Source organism: Astatotilapia calliptera, chromosome 23 (genome assembly GCF_964374335.1).
Source record: "Astatotilapia calliptera chromosome 23, fAstCal68.1, whole genome shotgun sequence".
Lineage (NCBI taxonomy): Eukaryota > Metazoa > Chordata > Actinopteri > Cichliformes > Cichlidae > Astatotilapia > Astatotilapia calliptera.
Genome location: NC_137443.1, coordinates 21,131,246 through 21,146,385, shown reverse-complemented (window position 1 = coordinate 21,146,385; position 15,140 = coordinate 21,131,246). Strand labels below are relative to the sequence as shown.

General features: G+C 40.8%; 1 protein-coding gene across 7 annotated transcripts in view; it reads left to right on the top strand.

The window, feature by feature from the left end:
* Positions 1-15,140, top strand: part of agap1 (ArfGAP with GTPase domain, ankyrin repeat and PH domain 1) — a 139,519-nt gene that overhangs the window by 70,543 nt on the left and 53,836 nt on the right. For all 7 annotated transcript variants that reach the window (XM_080297830.1, XM_026158516.2, XM_026158518.2 and 4 more), the window contains one exon: positions 12,828-12,932. In XM_080297830.1, the coding sequence (XP_080153956.1) occupies positions 12,828-12,932 (105 nt within the window). The remainder of the gene's footprint in view (positions 1-12,827; positions 12,933-15,140) is intronic.

The window sequence follows — 15,140 nt, the reverse complement described above, 5'->3', positions numbered from 1 at the left end:
TGTAAACTTCAGGTAGGAAAGTATGGAGGACTGCAGGTGCCAAAATCAATAATAAATAATAATAAAAAATCACTCTATTAAATGCATCAAAATAATTAATGTAAATTAAAAGTTGATAAATTGATTATCCTAATTTAATTTGCCTTTACATTTATTTATATTCCTTTATTTATTTACTTTGTCATTTATCTAGTTATTAAGGAACAATAAGGGCATGCAAAGAAAAAGCAAACTGAAAGTAAAATGAAGTGAAATTAAAAAAAATAAGGAAAATGCCTGAACAGATATTGAAAAAAATAATAAATTGATAAATAAGTAATTATTTGTTCAGCTGAATTCCCAAATTACTATGTGTTAATTTGCATGGTTCTTTTGCTAGTGGCTCTAAAGCGGCCTGTTAGGACCACATGTTCACTAACTGTAACTCCCAGGGCTTCTTCTTTTTCTGCATTGCATTGCTAGCTACAAAGATTTGTGATGTGGACTGTATTAACATCTAAAATGATCTCTCAGAGAGAAAATTAGAAGCAACAGATAGCATTTTTCTTTGTGCGTTCATTTATGTTTATGCCAGCTACCTTCCGGTCAGTTGAATATGCGGATTCACTGCCATTTACTTGATGTGCTTCCTGTAAACAGAAATCCCTCTCCCCAGCAGTCTGTCTATCAGTATTTGACCTTTGTGCTGCATTTTGTAGTTTTAATCGTAACTCTGTTGTCATGTTGGTTGCCTCATCTATCTGATTGAGATTACCTTTTTGCACATCTGCAGATGAGTCTTCCAGACTTCCTAAGATATCTGGCTTGTTTGTTTTCCCACCTAGAGGAAACAGATGTGTAAAACTCATATTAGACCTCAGAACTCTCCAACCAGGACTTCAAACTAAGCTCCAAGTATGCAGCTAGAAATGTTACAACCTCCAAACAGATCTCTGACCTGTCCGACATCCCTACTTTAGCGCTGATGCTTTGTAGAAGAACTGTTAATAGATTCCCTGACCTCCACCGAGACGACCTCCTCCTGTAAATGAACATTTTGCATCTCCTCCTGAGCTCCACTTGGAGTCTGAAGTCTCAAGGCTTTTGGATGCTGTCGCCTTCTTCCTGCGAGGAGCTGATTAGTGTCGTGCTTGTAATTGCCTCTCGCGGGGTTGCAGACGAGCACGGGGCTGGGTGGTTTTGACAAGTCTACTCGTCCCCCCTCGGCGCTGGGCGCTTTGTAAGGAGTTAAATTGGATGGTTAATTCGGGTGTTATTTACCCTGTAATTCATTAGTTTCGCCCCGCCATTGGCAGCGGGCAGGCTGTAATTTCACGCTTCGCAATAAAAGATGTCTCATAATCTGCTTCATTTAGCAGCCAAAGAATTTAATGAAATTAACTGCAGCCCTAATTAAGACGGTGAATATTAAAGACCTGCTATCAAGGCTTTAACGAGGGTGACATGATCCGCCTTCCGCCGGATTGGAAAAATATCATTTCCCTGGGAAAGGTTGTCACCGCTCGGAGCCATTTTGGCCATGATGACATTTTTGTCATGCACACTAACCCCTGGAAATGAGATTTTTTGGGGGGTGGTGGCGGTGGGTGGAAGATGTGTTGGAGGGATGTCTCTCCCTTTTTAGTTTGAGAAATAATTAAAACAAGGAACACAGGCGTCAATCAAAGAGCATTTTTAGACTGTGCTCATTACGCCGCTGCGTGGCAGTCTCCATGGAGCAATCCCGAGTTTTTGTTTGGCACGGAGGTGTTGCTCTGAGCTCGCTGGAAGTGTCCCTGTGGTCGCTTTGTTGTTTCACACCGTATGAGAAAGTGTGTGTGTTTGGGTGTGTTGTTACACTTATTTGATGAAAAGCTGGACAAAAGTGCCCGGCGGTGACCTGAAGGGTTCTCGCAGAGGAAGAGGAGTCATGTTTCCTTCACATCCTGTCTCTCACCGAGCGTCGAGCCGAGCGAGGGGCGAGGTTTTTTATCCACTAATGAATTGAGACTGCTGAAGTAAGGTTTGGATAATTGAGTTTCTAATTAATTACCCAGAACTCTTATCAGATAAATCAGCCCCTCTTCAGCCCCCCTCTTCTTCTGTGGTGTTTTATTTGATCTGGTCTGCGTCTTGCTCCCCTGGGCTTGCCCTTCGCTGTCCTTGCCTCATCAACAGTGACCTTGTCATGGAGCCTGAAGCTGCTGCGTGGCTGTCAGTGTGTTTTGATGGTAGTTATGGGGTTTTCCCTCTGCTGTGGTGGTTTTTTAATGATTTTTACTGTTTACTTCGAGGCAACAAATCTTGTTTTTTTAAATTCCTGTCATCCTTTGTAGTGATCAGGTCAAGAACCACATGGAAAGAAATGAATCAAAAGAACTGGAGCTCCACCAGGGCCGTTCAGTTTCCTTTATTTGTTGTTTTAATCATGGAAAATAAATCTTAATAACTCTGCATCCAGAACACTCACAGTTTAATTTGATTTTAATCCTTAGTTTGCGAAGAAATAATCATAAATAGGGTCTTGGCTGAAAAATGAATATTCAATCAATTTTAAGTGCAAAAACACCAACCTGTGGACGAATCTGTGGGAACAAAGTAACAAGATGTAAACTCCATGTGGTGTCATTAATAGCCTCCCCACCCACATTTCTTATTTTATTTCACTTTTCACTGTCAAATAAAAGCCCAAAAATAATTACATTAACCTTTCTCAACACAAGAAAAAAACCTTGTCCACGCTAAATGCAGGCACTTAACACCCTGTATGTCAATTCTCAAGCAAAACCCATCATAAATAATTTGACTTTTATTATCACATTTTTAACCTTTTGTCAGAAAAAGCAAAAAGGGCTTGTTTTTGTCAGGTATCAATGAGTGATGTTTGATTCATATTTAGTTTGAAAACCGGAAATACATTAATACATTGCAAGATGAGAGAAGGAGACAAAGAGAACAGTAATGGAAGACTACCTGCTAGCATGCTCACATTAGCTGTACACTTTCTAAAAACCAATCCCTGACGACGTTCAGACTAAGCCATTCGTGGAAATACCTGGAGGTTAAGCATCCGCAGACAGTTACCAGATAAGAATGCCAGTGGTTAATGTTGAAAGGTAGTTCAGGTTTATAGTTAGGATAGCTCCCTTTGGTGGTTTTAGAAGCAAGCCCAAATATGAAGAAACCCCAGGGTAAACCCACGACCTGCTGAAGAGTTTATATATCTTTTCTGGTCTGGGAATGCTATGGAATTTCCCAGAAGGAACTGGAAAGCGAGAAGCTTGAAAGAAGGATCTCTAAAAAATCTTTGATTAGCTTGCTGCCCAAGTTCAGATAAACCAAAGGCGATGGATATATGGAATTCCAGGAATTATAGTATTGGGAGCCACGAAGTTCAGTGGTTGGTAGAGCAAAATTACTTTTTGTGTTCTTACAGTTTAATTTTCCATCTTGGTAGCACAGATGTTTAGATGTTTTGTCGTTGTTTACACTTTAAGTGGCAGTTGTCAGTGTCGCATCATATCTTGGAGGGTGAAAAAAGATTTGAGTTGTAAGAACTCAAAGGCAACATTGTCTTCAACAATTAGTAAAACTGCAAAAAAGTTCCTACATTCAAAAGAGCCTAATTCCAGGACCTAGTGATTGCACTTTCAAGTCATCCATAAAGACATGATCTTTAGTTTTGGACTGCCTTTGAAAAGTCCACCCGGATTTTCTGATTCGTTTTCTAATCTGTGACAAACGCCACCAGTCTACTCTAAACCACTGTGAAGAAGATCTACCTACTATGACCTGCAGCAGGGGGTCAAAGAGCTTTCAGTTGCTTCCCACAAAGAGGATATTTACCTGGAGTAAGTCAGACAGCATCGGCCCCTTTCCTTTATTTTCTCTTTTTGTCTTCTTGGAGATTAGAGGAGTGAACATTTCACACTCTGTCCTCTTGTCTGAGAGGATGATAGATGACCTGCAGACGCTGCTCAGGCTGGATCAGATGGCCACCACGATACAGAAGGGATCCCTTTCTCGTCACCCCCCTCGCACTCCTCTGTCGGCGGGGGGTGACACCTCTAATTTAGCCTCCTGCTCTCGAGGGACGTTGAAGAACAAAAGGGCCTTAGCTCCTTTGAGATCATCCTGTTCTGTGGAGGGTTTGTCCAGTGATATTGCCTGCCCCGTATCTCCTCCAAGATCCGCTGTCACACTCTTCAGGAGGCCCCGGTAGAGTCCATTGTCTGAGCAAAATAGGGGGGTGATTGAGTGATTAGAGAGTAGATTAGTCTGTATCAATAGGCAGGCAGCCTCCAAGAGGAGAAAAGTTTTCCTTCTAATTTGACTCACACAATGGAAGAAGGAATTATGGTTCATGTTACTGTTCATGTTCCTCAGTTTTAGCTTCAGACAAAGAGGTAAAAGTTGTGTCTTGTGAGCACACCTTTACGCCTCAGAAATCATTTTCTGTGCAATATGTTCGTCCTCGAACATGCCGGACATGTGACAGCTGTGGTCTTTAATCAGAGACCCTCAGGTACGAGCCTTTCCGATGCGTCGTCTAACGAATGACTTCATCTCTTGGCTTCCCCCGAGCTAGCGACCTTTTCTTAAGCACTACCCCACAATACTTCAACCGAGGCAAAGAAGTGAAGGTAGAGAGTGTCTCGGGGAGTTTTGTTTTTTGGGGGGTTGTCTGTCTACATCTATTTGTCTATCCATCCTTGTTTGCTTTCTTTCCGACTGAAACCCAACACAGACCCTTCATGCCCCTTTGTTTTGTTCTCCAGAGAAGAATCCTCATTGATGCCCTCGGACGTTTTCTGTTGCTTAACAAATGACTTCATCTTCCCGCTCCCTGGAGCTAGCGACCTTTTCCTAAGCACTACCCCACAATACTTCACCAGGGCGGAGAAGTGCCTCAGTCGGAGGGGAGAGAGTATATCTGAGGATGTATTTATCTCCCCACATCTATTTTCCAATGTGGAGACCTTGTGAGCTGTCATAGCTGCTCCCCCCTCTCCTCCTCCTGAAGGTAAAATAAGTGTGTCACTAAGCTCGGGGAGGTGAATAATGAAAGATATTACCCATCATGAGGATTTCAACGTGGCGTTCAATTAGCCTTCCTCTCGCACAAACTGATCGCTTGTCATCCTCAGGATGAATGGACAAAATTAATCCACTGACGTCTCCCTCCCCAAAACCCGGGTTTAGGTGAAGGTCTGTGAAAGATGTTGGTTCATCTCTCAGTTTCGTTTGGTGGTGATCAACCATCCACCTCTTAATGCTCCATTGTCTTGTTTCAATTTACTTTCTCTTTTGATCCTGTAGTGCAAAAATATTTCACTTTTTGTTTTAGGATTCAGGTAAAATCTTAAAATGTATTCAATTCAATTTTATTTATACAGCGCCAAATCACAACAGCAGTCGCCTCCAGGCGCTTTATATTGTACAGTAGATCGTACAATAATAGATACAGAGAAAAACCCAACAATCATATGACCCCAATGAGCAAGGACTTTGGCGACAGTGGGAAGGAAAAACTCCCCTTTAACAAGAAGAAACCTCCAGCAGAACCAGGCTCAGGGAGGGGCGGGGCCATCTGCTGCGACCGGATGGGGTGAGAGAAGGAAGACAGGATGAAAGACATGCTGTGGAAGAGAGACAGAGGTTAATAACAGATATGATTCAATGCAGAGAGGTCTATTAACACAAAATGTAGATGAAAGCAACATTTTTTTCCCCACTGATTTTTAATTCTTTTCTTCTATTATGCAACCAAAACACATCAGAATACATTTTTGATGTCAGGCTGTGAAAATTAGGGGTGGGTTTTGATTATCGATTTATCCATTAAAATTGATTCTAGCTTGGATAACGTGATATCAATTCTTTAAAATCCTGAATCGATCTTTTAATATAAATTTATTTTGCCCGAAACGCCAGAATTTCAGGTTGAACCTCAAACAATTTACAACAACCACCAAACAGCTAAAACAGTAAATGAGAGCAGGTATTCTGCACAAAGACGTAAACACACAGCGCGGACCCGCCGACTAGGGCTGGGTATCGTCACTGATTCTAGAATCGATTCTATTCCGATTCACAAGGTCCTGAATCGATTCGATTCAATTCGATTCGATTCAATTCGATTTGAATCTGGGAAATTTTCCCTCAGACAGTCAGAAATATTATAATTATAATTTGTATCTATAAAAAGGAAGCTGAGCACGCAAGACTTTATCAAAGGTGTAAACGTCACAGCAGATGCCGTTGTGTCAAAGTAGCTGAAGATAAAACACAGAAAAACATGAAGGTGATTTTCCTGGCCTGGGATTTTATAAAAATATTCTGCAGTACATCAAAAACGAAAGAAAACCATTAATCAATTTATGAACATTACCTCTGAAGCTACAGAAGCTTATCTTGGACTTCAGGAAGGGCAGAGCAGACCCGGCCCCACTTTACATTCACGGGAGCTGTGTGGAGAGGGTACACTCCATGAGGTTTCTGGGCGTGCAGATATCTGATGACCTCTCCTGGACTGCAAATACTACAGCGGTGGTTAAAAAGGCCCAGCAGCGTCTCCACTTTCTGAGAGTGCTCAGGAGGAACAACCTGGAGGAGAGGCTGCTGGTGACATTTTACAGAGCCACCATAGAGAGCATCCTAACGTACGGCATAACAACATGGTATGCAGGGTGCTCAGCTGCAGACAGGAAAGTACTGCAGAGGGTCATCAACACAGCCCAGAAGATCACTGGCTGCTCTCTGCCCAGCCTGGAGGTCACTGCAAACTCTCGGTACCTCAGCAGAGCTGGCAATATCATCAAGGACTACTCTCACCCCAGCAACCAACTGTTTGAACTATTACCGTCAGGCCGACGGTACAGGTCACATAAAACCAGGACAAACAGATTCAGGGATAGCTTCTTTCCCAGAGCTATCACCGTAGTAAATAAGCACAAAAACAATTGAACCTATTCCATACCGTCACTGTCATTATATTATGCTGCTATCCTGTATATATTGTACATACTATTGTTTGAGTACTTACGATTGTTTTTTTTGTACTTTTTATATTTTACATTTATATTTATTATTGAAACTTGCACCAAGGGAGTGGCACTCCAATTTCGTTGTACTCTGTACAATGACAATAAAGGCTATTCTATTCTATTCTATTCTATTCTATTCTACAGCGGTTTTATTAGAGACACGGCTAAGCGTTTTGCATTTTGCATAATTTTAAAAAGTTTACATTTGTTCAGTATTGAATGGCAGAAATTAGGTTTTCTTTTCGGAAGTCAATCAATCAAAGCTTTATTCGTCACATGCAGGTTGCCCTGCAGTGAAATGGGACACCCCCCCCCCCCGACCTTACACATATAGCACAGACATTACATGGGGATATAGGGAAGTGAGCAAAAGGAAAAATACATTTATATAAAAAAGAATTTTTATGAATCGATATCACGTTATCCAAGCCAGAATCACTTTTAATCGATGAATCGATTATTAAAACCCACCCCTACCACCGACGGATCAGAATCAGTGAGATGTCGCCTTTCTCACCCGATGGCACGGACACGGTCGGGGCTGAAAGCCGACAGCTCGCTGATTTTGTGTTTACGCCCTTTTTGCGCTGATTCTGAAGCTGTAGGTTTTATCTCACTCCAAACAATATTGACCGAACCAGCAGCAAAAGAAGATCCAAACTACGCTTCACAAACACATCGTCATGGACTCCCTCTGACTTTTGCTGTTTTGCTTCCACCACAATAAAATCACACTTCTCTCTCTCTCTCTCTCTCTCACTCACTCAGTGTACTTCAAGAACAGTTTCCTGTCTAAAAATCTTTTTTCTGCATTATTCACTTGCTTGTCACGCACAAGTCTACCGTTGTTTACAGTGATGTCGGCTGCTGTTTTTTTTCCTTTTACTTACTTCCGAACAGAGAGCCTCATATCTGCTGTTCAAAAGGCTACTGAGCAAATTAAAACTTTAAATTATGCAAAATTGCAAAACGCTTGGCCGTGTCTCTAATCCAACCTCTGTGACTTTGCTCTGCTTCACTTCAGCAGCATAATGTTCATATGTTGATCCATGGTTTTCTTTCGTTTTTGATCTACTGCAGAATATTTTTAGAAATCCCAGGCCAGGAAAATCACCTTCATGTTTTTCTGTGTTTTATCCTCAGTTACTTTGACACAAAGGCATCTGCTGTGATGCTTACACCCTTGATAAAGTCTCGCAAGTGTCAGCTTTCTTTTTGTAGATATAAAAACATGGAAATGTACTGATGCATGATCTGAATTATAATATTCTGACTGTCTGAGGCAAAATTCCCCCAATTCTAATCGAATCGGAATCGAATCGATGCTAGAAATCAGTGACGATACCCAGCCCTAGTGGAAAATATCCGTAAAATTAATTATACAGAACAGCTAGAGGATTATTTCAGGTAGTAGTGATCTAACTTTAAGCCAGAAAGGATAAAAACAGACTGAAGGGCAGAAAACAATTTTGACCCTTTAAAAGCTAAAACTGGGGCTTTGTAGGGAATTTCTGTCTGTTTAAATGGACAGAAATTCAAAAGCGGGATTAGATCCTTCTGTTCCTACTCTTTTACACTTTAAAATTAAATATTGCTCTGCAATATATGTATTTTGTATCATGTATCTTTTTTTTTTAATCACATTTGCTTTCACAGTCTGTACAGATGTAATTGCCATATTAAACCATATTTTTCAGGGGTATTTTGAACGATCATATCCGCTGTGGAAGTTATTATTGCTTTCCTTTTTTGTTAGCAGGGATACTCATAAAGCTATGGACAAAAAACCTTTTAACAAAGGTTTACTTGGCCCCACAGGCGTGATAAATTTTAGGAGTTGATCTGGATCTAGCATTTTTGGAGAGATTCTAGATAGAGTTTTCACCTTTATCATGTTATCTTTAGCAACAACATATCAGGTCTCAGATGGTTAAAGAGGCGTTGGCCCAAAGGGTCTCTGTCGAATCCTTGATCCAGGTGAAGGGCATGACTTTTCAAGCCAGTGAAATAAGAAACAGCTGAGCAGTTTATGTGCTTAATAAATTGTTTTCCTTCCATTTAATGTACAGAAAACTTTTTATTTCAGAGTGAAAAATTCAACTGAATCAAATATAAAGACCATTAAAGAAAACCTTATTTAAGCTTCCAGACATTCACATTTTGGACTCAAACGCTCAGAAAATCTCCAACAAGTGTAGACAAAATAGATCCAGCGCATAGTATCCTTTATTTTTTAAATCAGAGCTCTAATAAAGAACTGAAGGAAAGGACACTGACCTTTGCAACAAGCTTGATGTTCTGAAGAAACAATAACTAAACAGCTGAGCTTTTTGAGCATACAGCTACTTATAAAAACTAACATCTGTATGAAAATAGCTGCATGCACCAACTCCAAATTCCACCAACTGCCTTCTTAAGGCTTAAAGTGTCTAATAATTCAGAGGTTTAGTCAGTGCTATCTTTTTTTCTTGGTTGGTTACTGTCACAGGTTCTTTATTCCTCTTTTCTTTCCTTCAGCATCTTAATATATTTTCTTAACAATCTTAAAGTATTCTTTGCTTCAAATGATTATCGCCAGTGTTTACTTGTCAAGGTGAGTTTACATGAGTGACTCTAATTTCAATCACCCGTCCCTTGACAATAAAAATCCCTCTTGAGTGTTGAGACTGTAGATTTATCTGTTAAATGATCCGTCTGATGGATTATAATTGAAAAGCCCGCACCACAGTTATCTGACCTGAAGTCTTATTGGATGATGGTCGTCATGTAAACACACGTCCTCTCTGGCTGGCTGGCTCTGCCGGGAAACATGTTGGCGCTCGCTCACTAACAGGCAGTAATGGATGATCAGCTGGCCTGACAGCTGCACGGCTGCCGGCAGCTTTCACTTCAGAGCAGCAGGAAGCTCGTCAAGTCGTGTTTAGCGCACCGTGGGGAAGCCCTGTTGTTACACACACGCATACACACTGCTCTGTTTCACTTCCTCGTGACATGAGCTGAAATTAGTGGAATCACTGCTGTCGAATGTCTGTGGGGAGTTCACTGTCTGTAATACCAGCAGGACATTTGAACATCTATTCTGATATGACCTAAATTATATATCACTGTATTTTTGGGGGGTTTTATGGTGATATAATTATACAATTTAAAGGAATGTTCCACTCAAGACATGCTTCTATCGGTCTCTATTATGTGTTTTTGGGCTCTAAATATGATTTTAAATGAAACATAATCCTGACAAATGTAGGTTAATTCTCATTGTTAGCAGTAACAGCTTTGAAGTATCACTTGATGTCTGAGCTGAAGACAGACTGTTAATAAGACATCGACATAGCTTAGCTTAATGTCCATTGTCATTTTGGTATCTTGTAGCCAAAAAGATGCAAAAGTAGAATGTCAAGATGTCATAAACATATTTATTTCTGCTGTAAAGTTGGTCATCTTAGAGTCTGAAGCTGACTCACTCAAATGGACGTTAGAGGAACTGTAGCTAATTTGGCTTGCTGTGTTGTTGTCACACAAAAAGGCTTGTGTTGTTAATGGCACTAACAGAAGGTTAGAAGGTTAGCTCAAGGTTTGGTGCAGGAAACTGTAGAATCTACCTACCCCTTTGCAGGTTTCCTGAAGTTGGCCGATCAAATTAAACTTATCACTTATCAACTTGTTCACTTCTGGCCCCAAAATCCAATAAGGCTGTGGACAAAACACCAGCCTTGAGAATTTAGATTGGATCTTCTGAAAACAATGGGTTATATCCTTTTTTTAAACAGTCTCTAAATGTAAAACGGTGTCCTACCCAACCTTACTCTGTGTTTCACTGTCTGTAATAGAGGTGTATTATTTTATTAATACAAAACTAAAGGCCTTTCTGGGGTATTTCTAGTTTATTCAATCTTTTATTTTCTACTTTGCCTCTGGTGTCATCCTTACAAGACGAATTTCAGTCTCATATATTACTCTTGAAAATGTATTTTAGACCTTCCAGGGTAAAAATTGGTCTCCTTTCTTTCATAGCTCGCCATCTTGTCCTTTCCTCCCCTGCTTCTGTCACTCTGAGACGTTTCTTCATGGCATTATGTCACCGCCAATTACACTGAATGCACCATCACTGGCGGCGAGGGTCACCCCGGGCCTACCGCGCTATCCCACCACTACTGACCGCCTTAATGAAAGCTGAGCGGCCGGGGCGCCGGCGAGCAGGCTTCTGTCCATCAGCCTGGCCTGTCCGTCTCACTCCCCACTTCCTCATCTTCCTCTAACTCCCCCTCTTCCTCCCTTCACGGCTGGACTCTATTAATACCCTCTGTCGGAGTGTTAATGTTGTAGAGGTCCAGTGAAGTGACACGCGTGGCAGCGCGGCTGTAATTGCTAATCAGCGGACAGTTTTATCCCCCCTCCTCCCTCCTCCCCCTCTTCCCTCTGCCTCCTCTTTTTTTTCTGCTTCTTTCTCCTATTTTGATCCCGCTCTCTCGCCTTCTCTTTGACCTTCCTGCTCTCTCTCTCTCCTAATGAAGTGTGGGCGGTGAGCGGGCGATCGCTTGGCCTAAACGGTCAGTCAGCCGCAGCTGATGTGCGTAGGAGAGAGAGCGAACAAAAAGATAGTCAGACAATTAAATGAGCGCTGATTTCCTTCCATCTATTCACATCCAGCTCCTCTCATCTCTGATCTTTTAAATGTTGTTTCTCTCGTTTCGCTCATTAGCTTCACTCAGCCGATTCTGGACGTCATTTAGCTCCAGCGCGCACAAAGATCGAGGAATCGAGAGGCTTTAAAATGCACAATTAGGACTCAAAAGTGGACAATAATTTCCATATATTTTTTGTCCACTTTTGAACGGAGTTGTGTTTTTTTTACTCTTTTTGGTTCTGTATGTGAAATCACAGAGACATTTGAGGCTAAAGTGTGCTTATCGTTTTGTTTGTTTGATATTGCCAAAGACTGGATCACAGTCGGATCTTAAGCTTACACACAAATCCCCCCCAGCACGAAAAAGCTAGGTTTTCCTAAATGAGTCCCTAAATATTTCCATTCATTTCCAGCAAGACTTCACTGTCAGTAACTTTCTATTGGGATGTCTTCCTGCTCACTTTGAAATCAAAGATTCTTTTTTCATTAACTGAAGAAAACTACCATGTAAAGAGTCAAATCTCCTGTGATCAAACCAGTAATTTCTGTATCATCACCAAATTTAACATTGAAACCATCAAATAAGTTGGTAATCTGTTCATTTCTCAAAATGGTTGTACTGTTCACCTTCAGCTGTTCCAACCTTTCCATTAACACATTCATTACCTTCAATAATATCTCTACAAAGCTATTATAAATTTTTAATGTCAAGAAATGAAGAAAAGAAGCGACGTCGTCAAAGTATTTTATTAACAGATTTAGTCAGGTTACAAAAATGACACCAGAGCTCACTGCATGACCATTTTGGCCTCACTTTGGGTGACAACAGCGAGCATACACTGCCTGTTTGGATTGTGGCATCTTCCCTGTATGTACTCCCACTTGACCATAATGGTGCGCCACAGCTGTTCTACTTTTGCTCTGTCGGTGTGCTTGGGCGCTTGATGGCCACTTTAACCAGAGCTGGTCGAGCTCACCGACGCTGCAGAGCTGCCGTTCAAGACAGCAACGATGGAGTACATCTACATACCGAGGAACTTATCGGAGAGGCTGCGGATTATCATAGTGGAGTTCAGAAATTTCTTTTGCAGATGATGATGCTGTTTATGTTCAAAGTGCACAGCTGCATTGAAAGGCGTGTGCTGACAGTGTGTTTATCTGTGTGTTTTCTGCAGGGCATGCTGCTGAAGAGGAGCGGTAAATCCCTCAACAAGGAGTGGAAGAAGAAGTACGTGACGCTGTGTGACAACGGTCTGCTCACCTATCACCCGAGCCTACACGTAAGACACATACACAATTGCACAAACACATACAGCCATTGTGAATGCTTATTAGACTGCAGCGCTCTGCCAGCCTGCACTGACCTCCATCTATCTGCTGCTCTTCATCTCTCCCCTGCGAGTGTGTGTGTGTGTGTGTGTGTGTGTGTGTGTGTGTGTGTGTGTGTGTGTGTGTGTGTGTGTGTGTGTGTGTGTGTGTGTGTGTGTGTGTGTGTGTGTGTGTGTGTGTGTGTGTGTGTTGATGGCTTGTGTATTAATTAGGACTCGTCATCTGTTTGCCCACGTCGGCGCTGATGATGTGAATATCATCTGTAATGTCTCTGCTAATTGCCCCAGCTCTCTGCCCTGTTGGCACAATATCCTGCCCCCGACGCTGCTTTATTATCTCACTCACACACACACACACACACACACACACACACACACACTTTTTTGTGTCTTTCACTCTGTCTGCTGCTCGTTTTCTCTCTGTCCTCTTGCTCAGTCTGAAGTCAGATTAGATGTATTGCCTCTGATAGGTTTTTGCCACATTTTTGTTGTGTAATTAACGTTTTTTTGTCTTTTTTTTTGTTTTCAAAGAATTTTGGCCACGAGTGCATATCAATTTGTTTTATTTTGACTTCTTTTTCTTTTATGTTAAAATGTAGACATACAGTTGTTTTGTGCAAAAAGATGCTTTACAAAATCACAAATTTGATCATAAAAATGAACACAAAAAGCATTTCAGTGTGTAATAGTGTTAATACGGTTACTTTGTTTTCTTTCTTACTTGTTGTGAAAATGTATTCATAATTTTCTTTAATTACATCGTATTTTCCATGTGGGCATTCTTCAGTTCAAGATTGCGTTTTAAAGTGGTTTAATTAATCTGTTCATCAGTCGAAAACTGGAAGAATTTTCTGAAACTGTTTTAAATAACAAAGAAAGGAAGCCAATTTCACATATTTAGAAGCTAAAAATCGCAAATTCTAAACTAAACATAAATGAAATTTATTGATTATTTTTTAAAAATACTGTTTACAGTGGTCCCTCGTTTATTGCGGGAGTTACGTTCTAAAAATAGTCCGCGCAAGGTGAAATCCGCGAAGTAGCCAAGTTTATTTTACAATTATTATACATGTGTTAAGGCTACAAAACTCCTCACTACACACTTTATACACTTTTCTCAGACAGGCACGAATATTTTCACACTTTTCTCTCTTATTTAAACACTCAAAGTTCAAACCTTCGTAGAATAATAAGTTCAGTATTATAGAATGAAACCACCCACGGTTGCTTTTGATGGTGCAAAACGTTTTGTCAACATGATTGTGTTTGTTGGGGGAAAACTTACAAACATACAGTACAGCACTTCAGAGTCACACTACTAGTGATCGAAGAAATTTGACCAGCTGGACGCATTCTGTACTGTACAGGAGACACGGCATGAGATTGATTGACAATGGTCTACAGCCAATCAGGACACAATGTGCTGTAAAAAAAAAAAAAAAAGAAAAGGAAAAAAATGCAAAATTGCACAAAAAAAATCCACGAAACAGCGATGCTGCGAAAGGTGAACCGCGTTATAGCGAGGGACCACTGTATCTCTTATGAAGCGGCGATATTTTTGCTTTGAATCAATAAAGGAATACATGTATGAACTGCACTGGAGGTGACAGGATAAGGTTGGGGTGGATGGAGCGGTTGGAAAACAGTTGATTGACCACTTGATAGTGCTGGGGTCACTACAAGAGATGGGAGTGAAAAATACTGTGGAAAAAATGAGTAAAGGACTCTATAGACATCTGATTTAGAAACATTGTAATTTAGGAGTATGCTCGCTTTCTTTTCATTCTTGTTGGTCTCTGCTCAGTAATTATGTGTTTTGGATGGTTTTTTGGACTTATTTGAACTGGTTTTAGCCTTCATTTCACTGATTCAGGGTTGCTTGGACATCATGTTTGATCTCTTCAGGATTCAGATTGTTTTGTTTGACAACGGATGGCTTGTTTTGTGCAAAGCTGATCAGAAAAGCATGAAAGGTCCCCTCCATGTTGCCTGGATTTTCTTGTTTTAACCCACCGACAGACAAAAAAGTATCTTAGAACCTGAAAATATTTGTTTTAGGTTGAAAAATGACCTAAATGAACAATGATTAGCACATTTTAGAAGTTGCAGATTATTGTTATGCTGTTCTTGACTAATTGACTATTGGTTTTATCTGCAGAA